Source organism: Cucumis melo, chromosome 10 (assembly GCF_025177605.1).
Source record: "Cucumis melo cultivar AY chromosome 10, USDA_Cmelo_AY_1.0, whole genome shotgun sequence".
Lineage (NCBI taxonomy): Eukaryota > Viridiplantae > Streptophyta > Magnoliopsida > Cucurbitales > Cucurbitaceae > Cucumis > Cucumis melo.
In genome coordinates this window covers 12,935,142-12,952,017 of record NC_066866.1, presented here as the reverse complement: position 1 = coordinate 12,952,017, position 16,876 = coordinate 12,935,142, and the positions used below count along the sequence as shown (strand labels likewise).

Sequence of the window (16,876 nt, the reverse complement as noted above, 5' to 3'; positions counted from 1 at the left end):
ATCGCCTGTAAGTTCCACACTGTCCCACATACTGCTTTATCTCTCTGTCTGTCCCTTTCTCTTTATTATCATCTTTTTAATTTTTAAATTACAGCTTGTATCATTTTGGGTTTTTTTTCTGTTTATTTGGGGTTATTGCCATCTGGGTTCTTGTTTCTGATGGAATTATCTTAACTTGAGGGGTATGGAATCTTTGGTATGGCTGTATAGGGACAGGGACCAATGTAATTTGGGTTCTTGTAAATGATATGAAGAAATTAACAAAGAAAAGAGTACTGAAGGGTAAAAAAGAAAAGAGAGAAATAGGATTTGATTTAGTTTGGGTAAAAAAGAAATTACGATTGTTTTTTATCCTCTCTGTTTCTACATAGCAATTTGGTTGGTTCTCCAATATTCCCTATCTTTAAATTTGATTTACTTTTTTGTAAGTTTTATTTGTTCATCTTGATTTAATGCTCTTATATACGGAGTTGAATCCTTTGTATTGTTCTTTGTTTAAATTTCATTTGTTGAATCCTTTGTATTGTTGAATCCTTTGTATTGTTGAATCCTTTCTGTGAAATATGTTGCTTTCGGTTTAGTTCTTTTGTTGTAGAAGAATTCTACTTGTTTTGTTATTTTATCTATAAAACTCTTCCATGGAGATTGGAGAAAGCATTGTGTTTGAGTGAGATTTAGTTTCTTAATTTGTTATTTTGTGGCGAATAGGTGTTTGCTGCTAAATTTTCATTGACCAAGGAAGTTTGTATACTATATACTAATTATCATCCCTTCACCAAATATCTTTTCAAACTAAATTCTTAGTATACTATATATATATATATATATATATATATATATATATATATATATATATATTAAGATATACTAATTATCATCCCTTCACCAAAATAAAAACACAAAATTAAAGCCATGAAAAATAAACAGTGGTAATTATTATTCTTTCTTGTGGTGGTGTGTTCAAGATGGGTTGTTTAGTATTGAATTGGATGACCCTTTAGTTATTATTCTCTAAAAAATAAAACACGTAGAAAAGGATTGTTGGTTAAATTAACTTAATTAAAAGGGTAAATAATGTTTATCCAATGTGTTGTGTGCCCTCAGCTGCTGTTATTATATTATTAAGCTGGAAACGAAATTGTTTGATGATTATTAGGATGACTTCTTTGTTTTTGCTGATGAGGTTGAACTTTATGCTCTGGGAATGGGTAATTTTGCTGCTTTATACTTTCGTTTTGTTCTTTTAAGTACTTTACCTGACTTTGAATCATGAAATCTAGAATAAATGGAGTGTAATTGGTATTTTGATTTGAATTTTGCCTTAAAAGGTCTTAGAATGCGGAATTCTGGGACTATGAATTAATGATGGAGTGAACTAGTGAAATAATGTGGAGTTTTTGCTTATATTCAACTTTCGCTTGAACAATTTGCAATTCGTTTGTTTTCTTTCTTGTTGATCTGACGACCTTAACACTTCTCATCTCACTAATTGGATGTTATGCCACAGTAAGCGGACTAACATTAACAATGAAAAATGATACTGTTTCTTTTGTATCTCTTTGGATATTTCATTCATCAATGAAATTGTTTCTTATCCCAAAAAAAAAAAAAAAAGGAAAACAGTAACCGGAAGAACTTGAGTATTTTAGGAACTAATGGGATGTGAAAATTTTGCTTTGGAAAAGTTTGTTTATATAATAACATTTAGAGTACTGCCTTTCTTTGTTTCTTTCTCTTTTACAGTATTGGTACGCTTTTCCTTAATTTTCTATGTGTTTTGTTTGATGATTATTAGGATGACTTCATTCTCGGTAGACAAGAATTCAAATCAGAGTTGTTCTAGTCCAGTGTTAGGAAAAAAAAAATCGGTTAAACCACCATCATCGGTATGGGAACATTTTATAAAAGTAGAAGGATGTGATCCTAAATATCCTAGGGCTGCTTGTAAACATTGTGGGGCTTCATATGCTTGTGATTCCAAAAGAAATGGTACCACTAATTTAAAAAGATATTTAGATAAATGTAAGATGTATGTAAATCCATTGAAAGATAATGTTGAAGGAGAGGGAGATTTTGAAAGTAGTTTGATGGCTGCATCATTCACTCAAGAAAATTGTAGAAAAATGCTTGCTAGGATGGTTATCTTGGATGAATTGCCATTTAAGTTCGTAGAAAGTTAAGGGTTTCACCAATTTTGTCGGGCATTAAATCCAAAATTTTTGATTCCATCAAGAGTAACCGTTGCAAAAGATTGTTTTCAAATGTATATGAAGGAGAAAAAAATTTAAAAATGCATTAACTCGAAGTGGCCAAAGAGTTTGTTTAACAACGGATACGTGGACTTCTGTGCAAAATATTAATTATATGGTTATAACGACTCATTTCATTGATGATGATTGGAACTTTCACAAAAGAATTTTGAACTTTTGTCAAGTAGCTAATCATAAAGGAGATACCATAGGTAGAGCCATTGAAAAGTGCTTAGAAGGTTGAGGTATTGATAGGCTCTTTACTGTAACGGTTGATAATGCGAGTTCAAATGATGTAGCCATTGCCTACTTGGTTAAAAAGTTTAAAGGCAGAAATGGGTTGGTGTTGGATGGTGAATTTATTCACATTAGATGTTGTGCTCATTATCTTAATTTAATTGTTAGTGATGCCTTAAAAGATTTGCATGTGTCTATCATTCGAATCAGAAATGCTGTGAAGTATGTTAGGTCATGTCCTGCTAGATTGCAAATATTTAAAGATTTTGCTAAAGAAGATAAGATGTCAACAAAAAATTGTCTTACAATGGATGTTCCGAGACGATGGAATTATACTTTTACTATGTTGGATGGAGCAATTAAGTGTCAAAAGACTTTTGAAAGATTGGAGGAGCATGACCCTAGTTATTTGCCAAAGGATGATATTCCTACTACTGAAGATTGGGATAATGCAAAAGTGTTTCTAAAGTTCCTAAAGACTTTTTCAGAGGTAACAATGAAGTTTTCTGCATCTATGTCTGGGACTTCAAACATTATTTTTCATGAACTTTGTTTGAAGCAAGAAATAATTTGTGAATACTCATCGTATGAGAATGCATTATTGAGTCAAATGACATTAAGCATGCAGACAAAATTCAACAAGTATTGGGGTATAACTACAAGTGAGAAGACCAATTTATTATTGTATCTTTCTGTAGTTCTTGACCCTAGGTACAAGCTAGCTTATGTGAATTATTGTTTTAATGAATTTTTGGAGGAAGATTGTGCAAAAATATGGACGAATAAGGTTGAAGAAGCATTTCGTCGATTGTGTGATGATTATTATATGAGAATGTCAAAAGAAAAATATTCACAAACACAATCATGTACACCTATCGAAGGATTTGGCTTTCAAAGTCAAAGTGAAATACCTTCTATCTCATCTAGTGGATCTTATAAGGCACATGCTACTGTTCATGATAGATTTAAACAAAGTAACAAAACATGTTTAGATGATGCTAAAACAGAGGTGACTCGTTATCTGGATGAGGCTCGTATAGATTGTATGGGCGATGAATATTTAGATTTGCTAACTTGGTGGAAGGTGAATTTCTCTCGGTTTAAGATCATTAGCCAAGTAGCTAGGGACATCTACAGTATTTCTATATCAACTATGCCTTCTGAGTCTGCCTTTAGCACTGGAGGACGGGTGTTAGATTCTTTTCGAAGTTCTTTAACTCCTGAAACTGCAGAGGCACTTATTTGTGCTTAGAATTGGATTCAGTCTAAACCTTTGGAAGACATGGCTGAAGAAATTGACGGGGCTGAAGAAATTGATGAAGGTAATATTCTTTTTGAAGTACGCATTTAAAATTTTCAATTATCCCATATAAGCTAACTGTTTATCATTTTGATCTAGAATTCATAAACATAGGAAAGGAGATGGAAGCTGCATTTGAGAATTTGAATAATGACTCTATGGTTTACTTTAAATCCCTACTCTCAAATCTTTATTTACATTTTTTTAAAATTGTTAACTTGTTAAATATCGAATCTTCACGAACAAGGTGGTCTCGTGAAGATGTTCATAAATTCATACCTTCACAATTGTAAACTCTGTTCATTTTAAGATAAATAATTAGTTGGATCTTTGTGATTGATTCTAATGTTGCAGTATTATTTTGAACCCTCAAGTCAAATGAGATTTAATGAACTTTTGTTTACACTTTGCAGTATTATTTTCATTTATCTATTTAGTGCCTTAAAGCTAGTGACATGTTAAACAACATGAATATTAACAAATGAACTTCTGTTTGCAGTCTTACATTGATCAGGGAAATGGACATGCACTTCGTTCAATAAGGGATGTACATCGGTATCTAACAAGTGGCAAGGTGAGCCGATTAGCACATAAATCAAGGAACCAAAGAGACAACACCATTGACCTTCAACATGATGAAATCTCTGTAAGTGTTCTTGAGGGTGAATTCATGGATAAATCTCTGTATCATGGGTGAATTCATCTCGTCTAAAATATGTACATAAATTTTGGTCTACAATCATGGATCTTAAATTGATGGAACCCATAAATAATATTCTAGCTACTTGGCAATTTGAAATCGAAGGACTATTTGAGAGACTGAAATGGAATCAAAATTACGTTGAAATGTTAAAACAAATATTGAAATAGGATTGTGAAACATGATAGCGTCGGAGAATAGGGCTGGGGGGTTGGTTTGAAAATGGTGGGGAGGAAATGTAATGGGGATTATTGCAGATTTGTAAGTATGGTTGTATTACGATATTGCAGGGTCTCTTTCTCTCTCAAGAATTAGACTTTAGAGTTGAGATTTCAAGGTTTCAGAAACAATTTGGTTACTTGCTTGCCCTTAAACATGGATAGATAAGTAAATAACGTCATTTCCTTCTTAATTATTCTGTTTCTTTGACTAGTTGCACTAAAATTGCCTGCTTCTGAAGTATTTGAAACCCGAAGTGCAAAAAGAAAATTGTTTCAAACTTAAGTTTGATTGTTCTTACCTTAACACTAAATTTCTTATTTCCTTCTCTATTAGTCACCTGTTGTCTGTAAGAAAGAGGTGCTAACTATTGACAAAGCAAGGAGACAGATTATATGGAGTGAGAAGTCATCAGAACCCAGTGAAATAGTGGATGATGAAGCTATGTTTCCAAGTGCTTCAAGTGTTGGAGAAATTGTGCCGTTTGAAAAACCTGATTCAAGCCTTGGTATTGTTCTGAACATGCAGCTTTAGTGTGACATACTTAATTTGACAAACACCCCATTCTTTCCTATCTCCATCACTTATCTCTCAGTTAAGTAGAGGTTTGTTTAGAGTGGAAGTTCATGCTTTTTAAACAATCTAGCTAAAGATTTCAGTTTCTGTTCTAGAAGAGGGGTTTTTCTTCCTTCCTTAATTTTTCTAAAAAAAATTGAAATGAAAATGTTAGAGTGCTTCTGCCAAATGAAGATTATTATCTAATGTGAATTTTTAAATTACCGCAGAGGAGATAAGTGCAAAAAAAAAAAAAAAAAACGACCCGGCCCGACTTGAATGTGGGTCGGGTCGGATTTCAGAATTAACCGTACATTTCGGGTCGGGTCGGTTTTGAAGAAAACCCGACCCAATTACACCCCTAAATTTCACCAAAACCAACTTTTTCCTCCAAAATCTCAAATTAACTTAAATCCTCAATTAATTTAATCAATCAAATCTTTTCCGATAAATGACTTATAACTTTCAACCTAAATTATCTTATCCTTACCATAACAACTCTACTCCAGAAACAATATTTATCTTTCTGTAAAATAATTAATTATCTTTCACAATAATTAATTATTATTTATCTTTCTGCAGAATAATTAATTATCTTCCACAATAATTAATTATTATTTATCATTTTTCAAAATAATTAATTATCTTCCATAATAATTAATTATTATTTATCTTTCTGCAGAATAATTAATTATTATTTATATTCCTCCAAAATAATTAATTATCTTCTACAATAATTTATTATTATTTATCTTTCTCCAAATTAATTAATTATCTTCTAAAATAATTAATTATTATTTATCTTTCTCCAAAATAATTAATTATCTTTCACAATAATTAATTATTATTTATCTTTCTCTAAAATACAATTATCTTTTCTTTAAATAATTATATTTCAACAAATATAATTATCTTTTCTTTTCACATAATAATTATATATATATTTCCACATATACATATAATTATAAAATCACCAACAAACTTTCCATCCCACAATTTAATTAAATAACATCCATAATTATTTAATTTAATTCAACTTCAACAACACTAAAAATCAACAACTTTACTTAATCCTCATAACATTCCATTTAATCAAAAACTCAATAAACACCACATGCCAAAACCTCTAATTAATTAAATATTCATCCAACAAATATTTAATTAATTTTAATTCTCACAAAAATCAAAAATGAATTCAAAATAACGCCCAATAAATTAAATCTAATTAAACAAAACTAAGATAATTGACTTCAAAATTATCTTAATTTTGGGGGCATTACATATTGACCCAAAGATGCTGTGAACAAATTAACTAGGATTATTGCAGAATACATTTTACTTTTATTTCTACTTAATTGAAAGTTCGGATCTTGGACCTAGGACGTTACATACTTTACCAAAAAAAAAAAAAATGTTTACCTTGGTAAGACTTCCAAAATATCCTCTACTAACTTCTTGACTATGACTCCAATTCATAACAACACAATTGCGTGAGAATTTATGTTTATTTATATTTAAGGTTATCTGTACAAAAAAAAAAGTATACTTCGGTACGACTTCCAAAATATCCTCCGCTAACTTCTGAGAATTTATGCTTGAATATAAACAAAAGGCGGAAACCAAATTATATCTAAAATTCTCGCTTTCACTTGTTAGAGTGAAAAAATATATCGATAATAAGATTATCAAAATAATCAAGAGAAGAGAAATAGAGAATGACATCGAAAAAATTATATTGGTTCGCCTCAAGCTCGAGATTACATCCAGTCTTTTGCAATTATAAGTTCTACTTAAAGTTCCAAACTCACACTCACAACCTTTGGCGTCAACTCCAATTTTAATTTGTCGTTGATCTACGAGTATTTTTCTTATGGTTTGGGGTTGCTCTCTAAAAACAAAACTTAATACACATATTTCTATTAATATAAATATGTGTTGGCGACAGATATACCCCAAGACCCAACCCAAATGCATAAAGAAACGTTGAGGAAATTAATTATGAGCATTTTCCTTCAATTTTGACTAAAGTTAAAATTACATATAAAATGTGTGTGCTTCCTATAGAATTTTATCTCCATCATCCTAACAATGTATTATAAAAAGAAGCATTTTGGCCTGAAGTCAAGCAAAAACAAAACAAAACCAACATTAAAAAAAAAAAAAAAAAACCAGAGTTCACAACCAAAACATAAAAGGGAAAGCAAAGAACAAGCTCATGTCAAAAGTGTCTTTCTCACGTTGAGAAACATATTATATTGTTAATATAGAACGACAAGAAAAACACTTGAGAGATTTCAAAATGATTATTAGTTTTAAAATACATATATATCTTCATGATCATAGAATGTAAACAATTTCATATCTATGTTGACGCGCAAAAACTAAGAAAAAAACTTTTTTTCTTGACACAAGAGTATGTAAGCTTTTCTAACTAAAAAAAGAAAAATCTTCATGTTGTTAATTATATATTACAACTAGTTGTTCTGCTAGATGATTATGTAAGAATCAAAATAGTCTTGAATTGAGAAATGACTTGCAAAATGTTAAAAGATAGAGCAAAAATTAGATAGATTGTTTAAACAAAACCAACAACCTTTAACCAGTTTCACAACCAAATTACTATAATAAGCTAAATTAACATTAACAAATATTCCAACAACATATAGCACGTGAATAACAAAACATCATTAACTAATATTTTTCTTAAAAAGGAAAATAATCTTCCATGATATGAATCTATAAAATAAAGGTTGAATCATTTAGCCAATACAATATAATCCAATTCTTTTTCTTTCTCACACACATATAAGTGCCCTCTCAAGATAAAATCCTCTAAAATGAAGAATGTTTGTTCAGTGACAAGTTTTTTCCTATTGGTGTTAGTGTTGGTGGCATTTGTAAAAGAAGCTCAATTGACGAACGCGGCGACATGCGACCCAAATAAGACTAGAGTATGTCTTTTGGCATACACAATGTCAATGACGCCATCATCATCTTGTTGTGACGTGGTGAGGCAATATAGATCATGTTATTGTCAATACAAAAAAGATCCAAAGTTTCAGTCTTATTTACAATCTCCTGCCACTAAAAGTATTATCTCTCAGTGTGGAGTTACCATCCCCTCCTGCTAGAATCACTAATATTCAACTCATTGGATTTCATTCTGAAATGAGAAGATAATAAAAAAGTTATGAATGTTTTATCAGTTTAATAGGTCATATCCATGAATCAAATTTATGAATCTAATGTTTAGTAGAGTTTACAATGAGTACTGACTTATGGATAAAATAACTCCCTTCTTAAATCATTATGCAAAGTTTGATTGAAATATTTTAAAAAACAAACTCCATTTAGGTTGTGAACCACTATTTGAACAAACCTTTAATGATGGATATATATGTCTTCCATCTCCTAGAACTTGAAAATTGTTTCTCGCAAATATAACAAAATTCACAGTTGTAAATTTATTCTAAATTAAAAAAAAAACTATAAATTAAATATTGCATGTTTATACAACAATTGTAAGCGGATAAAGAAACAAGCTACATCAATCTCCTAGCAATGCTACAATGACACTTTTATTTAATGATTGAAATGATAAAAGAAGGAAGGTTGAAAAACAGTAAAGTATAATCAAGGACCCTTTAGTTACAACTGCAGTTAATAATATTTGTAATAACTAGTGAGACATCAGAAGAGTGTAATACATTAGACTTTGTTAACCCAGTTTGGCCAATATTGCCTACGTCTGGGGAGCTGCTCACAACTCAGATGAGTAATTTTATTAATAGTCATCATAAACATAAAAACATCAATATAGCTTATGTATACTTCTCAATACTATAACTATATGACATGTGTATTAACATCAGACTCCAGGCTCCCCCTGGAATAAAGAAGACTCCTGTCAATAGCGTCTGATGGTCAGGCTCCCCTTGAGTGTATGAGTGATTTTAATAATCAAACCATCCATAGATTCATTCTGTATATTACTCATCCGCAGAACTCTACTTTAGGTAGTCATGTTGCTCCAGAAGTCATGAAAAATAAACTACCTTTCATTGCAGCTGCAACCACTTTAATGATCAATCGGAAGTTACGTCTTCGTATTCAGCACCCGAAACTTTTCTCTCTATTTTTTTTTGCACACATTTCAACCCTCTTCAGAGAACATATATAACCCGACTTGTATCTTCTAAAAAAATAAGATCCCTAGAGAATAGGAACTTATTTTATATCTTGGAGATAGTTGGAGTGATTCCCTAATAGGAGAATCAATTATTCATTGATTATCTTCTATTTTAAATAAAACTTCTCTATTAATTTTAAATATATTCTTTTAGACAAAGAACACTTCAACAAACTCCCTCTTTTGTCTAAAAAAATTTCTTTTCTGGTTCAACAGTTGCAGTACCACGAAGTCATTTCAATCATCCACAGGCTTCAGTTCTTACTGAGACAGAAGACATTTCATTCAGGAGTCAAAAGAAATTATCAAACTACATCTGTCACAAAACAAGAACTACAATCATCAAAAGAATAGAGTCAGAACAACATTAACCTTCTGCTAGAGAAAACATAAAAAAAAAATTCTCACAGCTTCAATCTCACAACTTCATGACCCAAAAAACATCTTCAACTCATTTCACCACATCTCCACATCTCCACTCCCCCTTTGAACCAGAAAAGATATTAACCAGATGATGGTTGCTGACGACTAGTGGATGGTGCCAAAGACTTCAAATGTCGAAGAAGAGCATCAACCTCTAATTGACGTTCAGATAACAGAGTGATGAAGGTAGTCAGTGCACGAGATTCAGCAGCCAAGGAATTTACAATGCGGGCAGCCAACTCCCGATCCATATAAAAGCCTTTAGCAGACTCATCCCAGTCAGTAGTGTCAAAAATACGTGGACCCTGAGTCGGATGCACATCATGGTCAATATCAGACATATCACCTTGAAAGAGTCTGTAACTAAGAGCAATTGTCTTAGGTTCAGGTTCAGGAGCATTAGTTGCAGTAAGCACCGCTCCATTTAGGTGAAGTAGCAGACTGGAGAACAACTGCAGAAGAGCAATGGGAACCTTGACCCCAAATGACCCAACATGTCTCAACAGTTGATTGTAATGAAGGCACCCGTATGTACTTTATCATCATTACAAATTTGATACAAAAATGTACCTAAAGTAGCAGATACACTGGAGGCATGTGAGGAAGGGAACCAATTGGTAATGCCAATCTTGTGTATAATGGCATACTTGACGCTGAGAGCAGTCGCAGGAATTCCATTCACAGGCCATGTGGACAAGGTCCCTCCAGATAAGACAGTAGCTAGAACCTCAGTAGTAGGACATGATGGAGAGCAGTCAATATCAATAGTATTCCCAAGAAAACCATTTATCACAGCAGGAGAAATCACAAATTTGAACCCTTTAATATGCACCGTCTGATAATCAGCACTACTCGGATTATTAAACACATCAGGCAGATTGACGATCAATTCTCTAATTAACTGGGGATATAAAGGACCAACATTCGAGATAGTTTTTTCCAAACCAGCCTTATGGATAAGGTCCATGATACTCATGTAGGATTGGTGTTTGTCAGATATATTTACCTCATCGGCAATTCTCCTCTGCATCACAAACTTCCAGCGTTAAACACTTTCCTCGTGGTGAAAGGAAATTCCATCAATGGGAACAGATCGAATATTCACAGGAATTTTTTTCTGCCTGTTTTCGTGGTGACATTTTGCCTAGCCTGTTGAGATTTTCTCTTTAGAGGTTTAGAACCTTTAGGAGAGTCTGGCTTTCCTTCAGATGGTAGAGCAATGAGATCATCAGTAGGAGGAGGAATGTCCTCAGGAGGTATGTCAACCTGGTTAAAAGAAGCACACTGATCATCCTTTCGAGAAACATCAGTCTGTTCCTTATGTGTTGTAGTAGAGAATCCGGGAATGTCTGCAGGCACTGCATCAGGTTTTGAAGCAGGTAGTGTTGATCGAGGAGGGTGAACAGAGGGAGAATGACCTGAAGGTATAGCTGGTGAGCGTCGAGGGCCTCCCGGAGTTGGAATAAATATCCCTTCTGTTGATGAACTCTCTTGAGAGTGAATGGAACCCGGGGGTTCAGAAGGAAGCTTTTCAGATATAACTGGCCCTGAGGGTTTCTTTAACAATCGGATTAACGGAACATCATATTGATCATCTGAATCCAGTGGTCGTAGAAGCTCGATGTGCATGCACAGCAGGAGAAACAGGAGCAACAGACTTACTAACTTCAGGCACCGCCTCAGAACGTAAATAATCCTGCAACCTACTGGAGGCCTCTCCCTGCACTTTCTCAGATGGAAGCCGATAAGGTCTCCAGGGAGGAGTACTTTTGAACTGGCGACCTCTTACCCTTTCATGTTGTACTGGAGGAAGCAAAGAGGTGATGACATTAGGTGCATTTTCAGACTTCTTAGGCACATAAGACCCCTTGCGAGTTTCCACCATGACGAATAAGATTCGAGTAACCGATGAGAAATTTCAACTGTTATATCAACTACAGAATTGTAACGACTTAAGATGATCTGCAGCTATATTTTCAGCTTCAGCTATAGATAAAGAAACACAGTTTTGCTTCTTACTTAACCAAGAGATTAAATTTTTTCCTAAAAAGAAGCAACCTCCAGACGTACTTTTACGATCATCAGTTGAACCTGCCTAGTCAGCATCACAATATCCAACTAGAGTGGGGGTGGTATCATATGAATACATCATTCCAAAGTCACTGGTCCCATGAACGTATTTAAGAATTCGTTTAACAGCTTCTAGGTGAGTGATGTGGGGATCCGCCTGATAACAAGCACATATTCCCACAGCATAAGCTATGTCAGGTCGACTTGCTGTTAAGTATAATAGGTTGGCTACTTTACTCCTATAAAGTTTGTGATCAACTTCAACACCTTCAGTGTTTTTTGTAAGTTTAACATGTGTCACAGTTGGAGTCCGCTTATTTCGAGCTTGTTCCAAACCAAACTTTTTGACCATATTCCTGGCATACTTTTCCTGAGATATGAAAATGCCATCATTCTTTTGCTTAATTTGAAGTCCCAAAAAGCATGAAAGCTTTCCAACCATACTCATTTCGAATTCTGACTGCATGACATTAATGAAATTATATATTTACTAGATCTTGAGGAAATCCTCCAAAAATGATGTCATCAACATAAATTTGAGCAACCAAAAGTTGGTCAGATTTCCTGTGTATGTACAAGGTCTTGTCAATTTCTCCTCTGGAATATCCTTTACCTCTCAAGTACATAGTCAATCGGTCATACCAAGCTCTCGGAGCTTGCTTTAGTCCACATAAGGCTTTATTAAGCTTATACACATGCTTCGGGTGCTCAAAATCAACAAAACCTTTTGGTTGAGCAACATAAACCTCCTCATTCAAGTATCCATTTAAGAAGGCACTCTTTACATCCATCTGATACAATTTAAATTTCTGTATGCATGATATACCAAGTAATAATCGAATGGCTTCAAGTCGAGCAACAGGAGCAAACGTTTCATCAAAGTCAATACCTTCAACTTGAGTATACCCTTGAGCCTCTAGTCTGGCTTTATTTTTCGTCACACATCCAGCTTCATCAGTTTTATTTTTGAACATCCATTTAGTAGTGATAACGTTTACACCTTCTGGTTTTGACACTAATGTCCAGACATTGTTTCATTTGAATTGGAGTAGCTCCTCTTGCATAACATTTAGCCAGTACTCATTCCTGAGAGCAGAGTCAATATTAGAAGGTTCAAAGGTGGAAATATAACATAAATCAGCAACCATCTTCATGTAATCAATCTTTTCTTTCCTTCTGGTTTGCATCCCAGCTGACGGATCACCTATAATAGAGCTTGCTGGATGATTTTTCTTCACATGAGCAGACGAAATTAGTTCTGATTTCTTAGTGATATTTTCCTCTGATGATTTTTCTAAACTTTTGCCAGAATCATCAGATAGGTTATCAGCTTTAAGAACTTCTACACTGTCAATAATTCTAGCTTCAAACATATTTGGAGTCTCATCTTCCTCATCATTTATCTGTTTGATAGCTGAATCGAGGTCATTTATAACTACATTGATTGTTTCCATAACACTCCCAGATCTGTTATTGAAAACTCTATAGGCACGACTATTCTGAGAGTACCCGAGAAAGGTTCCTTGTTATGACTTAGCATCCCATTTGTGGCAGTATTCCTTGTCAGCTAAGATATAATATGCACTTCCAAACACATGAAAGTATTTAACATTTGGCTTTCTATCTTTCCAAAGTTCATAAAGTGTAACAGTCGTTCCAGATCTAATAGTTACTCTGTTATGAATGTGACAGGCAGTATTTATAGCTTTTGCCAAAAAACATAGAGGTACATTTTTGGCATGTATCATAACACGTGTCATTTCTTGTAACGTCCTGATCTTTCTTTCTACTACACCATTCTGTTGAGGAGTTATAGGTGTAGAGAATTAATGGTGTATTCCTTCTAGTAGACAAAAGCTGTTAAAGCTTTCATTATCAAATTCTTTACTATGATCACTTCAGATCCTGATTATTTTCTTCAATTTTTCACGTTGTAGCTTCAAACATAGATTTTTACATATTTCAACAGTATCTGTTTTACCTTTGAGAAAGTAGACCCAAGTATATCTTGAGTATTCATCAACTACTACCAGCACATACCTCTTTCCTCCCAGACTTTCTGTTTGCATTAGACCCATAAGATCCATATGTAGCAATTCCAAGACTCTGTTAGTATAACATTCTTTCAAACTTTTATGAGTAGACTTTGTCTGCTTACCAATTTGACAATCTCCACAGAAGAAGTTTCCATTTACGTCTAGATTAGGAATTCCTACAATAACTTCATTTTTTATAATCTTTTCCAAGCCTCTCATACTGACATGCCCCAGCTTTTTATGTCATAGCCATGTTTGATCTGATCTTGTTAACTGGCAAGTGTCTGACATATTTGAGTTCCAGTGATAGCATTTATCAGTCTGTCATTTACCACTCATACAAATATGATTTTCTTTATTCATTACAACACGACCAACATCATCAAAACTAACTTTGTAGCCTTGATCATACAGTTGGTTTATACTGATCAAGTTTGCTTTTAGTCCATCTACATACCTAACATCGTTTAGGCGAGGTAAGTTATTATTGTCTATGTTTCCTTTAGCTATAATTTTTCCTTTTGCACCATCGCCAAAGATAACATGTCCGATGACACCACGCATCATCTGTGGTCTGAACGGATGTAAAGGCAATCTTACATCTTTCAGCAGTTTTAATTCTCCAAACCGTGCGAGGTTGTGCATGACTCCTATTCCAGTATTTCTGTTGACGCAGCTGATCTCGTCTTAATTTATAACAAATTGGCCTGATATGATCTTTTCGACTACAATAGTAACACGTTCTCCCAAGAGTTTTAACAGTAGTCCTGATGCCAGTCTCAGTATGAGTCGTTTCATGTTCAACACCCATTGAGGCAGGAACAAACTTGATTTCTGATGTAGTTTTAAGTTTTCCTGCAGAAGCCACAAGTCCCGACCCATGTCTCTGTGAACCATTATGTCAAGACTTAAGTATTGATTCTAGATTCTCCGTTCCTGAGTTTAGCATTTTAACGGATTTCAGAATTTGACCATTCTCATTTTGAACTTCTCTCATTTTTAACTTTAGAGAGGATATTACGACATCAAACGTTCGTTTTCTTCTATAAGATCTTGTATCCTTTCTTTTTGTATCGCCCTTACTTTACAATCTTCTTTCCATAAAGCTTCAAGTTTCTCAATTGTTAGTTCATCACTTTTGCTTTCTTCAGAACATTCACTTTCATCATTAGTGTTCTCATTAGTAATTTGTATTTTGAAGGCATTTATGTTGTCGTGATCATCTCTGCTATCACCAGATTCTTCATCTGACAGTATGACACAAAAGTTCTTCTTCTGTTTTCTCAGGAATGTAGGACATTCTGCCTGATAATGACCAACACCTCCACATTCTCTACATCTGAAAATCCTTCTGTCACCTTCCCTTTTCTTGATATAACCATCACTTCTTCTATCTGAATTTTCATTGTTTCTCATTGTAAGACTATCACCATTTCTTCTTCAATACTGATTGGAGGTTTGAGAATTTATACCTGTGGCATTCGTATTTTTTAATTTTTGAAGGGCGTTTGTGAATTGTTTCGTTAGCAAGGCTATTGACTCATCCATGTTTGCTTTAGTATCACTTACAGCCTCCTCATCTACATGTGTGGATTTAAAGGCAATTTCCTTTCCTTTTTTACTTTCTTTATCTGCAGCGGCCATTTCAAATGTAAGCAACAAGCCAAACAATTCATCAAGTCTCAGTGTCGTAATGTCATGGGCTTCCTCAATGGCAGTAACTTTCATATCATATTTTCTGGGCAAGGATCGAAGTACTTTCCGCACTATTTTAGAGTGAGGAATCTTTTCTTCGAGCAACAGGGATTCATTTGTGATTTCAAGCACTCTCTTATTGTAGCCAGACACTAATTCATCCTCGGTCATTCTTAATGCCTCAAACTTAGATGTTATCAACTGTAATCTTTAAATCTTCACTTTGGAAGTGCCTTCATGCGCAACCTCCAAGGTTTTCCAAGCTTCTTTGGCTGTACTGCAAGAATTTATTAACTTTAAAACGTTCAGGTCAACACCATTGAATATTGCGTTAAGTGCTCTAGCATTCCCAACGGATGCTTGCTCTTCAGCATCGGTCCAATCAACTTTAGGTTTAGAAGTCGAAACACCATTCACTATAATCATAGAAGGATCATAACCCGCCACAAAAGCTCTCCAAGCTTTTCCATCTAGCGTCTTAATGAAGAAGATCATCCGAGGTTTCCAATATGAGTAGTTTTTACCATCTAGAACAGGCAGACATGATGCAGATGGTCCTTCTATGATTATCTCCATGATCTCTCAACTCGCTCTGGTACCAAAAGAAAAACAGTAAAGTATAATCAAGGACCCTTCAGTTACGACTGCAGTTAATAATGTTTGTAATAACTAGTGAGACATCAGAAGAGAGTAACACATGAGACTTTGTTAACCTAGTTCGGTCACAACTCACAACCCTAAATATTGTCTACGTCTGGGGAGCTGCTCACAACTCAGATGTGTAATTTTATTAATAGTCATCATAAACATCAAAACATCAATATAGCTTATGTATACTTCTCAATACTATAACTATATGACATGTGTATTAACATCAGACTCCAGGCTCCTCCTGGAATAAAGAAGACTCCCGTCAACAGCGTCTGATGGTCAGGCTCCCCCTGAGTGTATGAGTGATTTTATTAATTAAACTATCCACAGATTCATTCTGTATATTACTCATCCGCAGAACTCTACTTTAGGTAGTCATGTTGCTCCAGAAGTCATGATAAATAAACTACCTTTCGTTGCAGTCGCTGCCGCTTCAATGATCAATCGGAAGTTACGTCTTCGTATTCAGCACCTAAAACTTTTCTCTCTATTTTTTTTGCACACATTTCAACCCTCTTTAGAGAACATATATAACCCGACTTGTATCTTCTA

The 16,876-nt window shown here is 34.1% G+C and overlaps 3 protein-coding genes across 3 annotated transcripts; 1 reads left to right on the top strand and 2 right to left on the bottom strand.

The window, feature by feature from the left end:
- Positions 1–2,027: 2,027 nt before the first annotated feature.
- On the top strand, positions 2,028–3,738 carry LOC127151155 (zinc finger BED domain-containing protein RICESLEEPER 2-like). The gene is made up of 3 exons (XM_051090573.1): positions 2,028–2,175; positions 2,549–3,197; positions 3,450–3,738. Exons 1-3 carry the CDS (start codon positions 2,028–2,030, stop codon positions 3,736–3,738), a joined length of 1,086 nt encoding a protein of 361 aa, XP_050946530.1.
- A 6,214-nt stretch (positions 3,739–9,952) lies between these two features.
- On the bottom strand, positions 9,953–10,902 carry LOC103496380 (uncharacterized). Its single transcript, XM_051090572.1, has 2 exons — positions 10,408–10,902; positions 9,953–10,324 (listed from the first exon to the last, which is right to left on the bottom strand). Exons 1-2 carry the CDS (start codon positions 10,900–10,902, stop codon positions 9,953–9,955), a joined length of 867 nt encoding a protein of 288 aa, XP_050946529.1.
- A 1,065-nt stretch (positions 10,903–11,967) lies between these two features.
- On the bottom strand, positions 11,968–12,390 carry LOC127151154 (uncharacterized mitochondrial protein AtMg00810-like). Its single transcript, XM_051090571.1, has one exon. The coding sequence runs from the start codon at positions 12,388–12,390 to the stop codon at positions 11,968–11,970; it is 423 nt and encodes a 140-aa protein (XP_050946528.1).
- Positions 12,391–16,876: the final 4,486 nt, after the last annotated feature.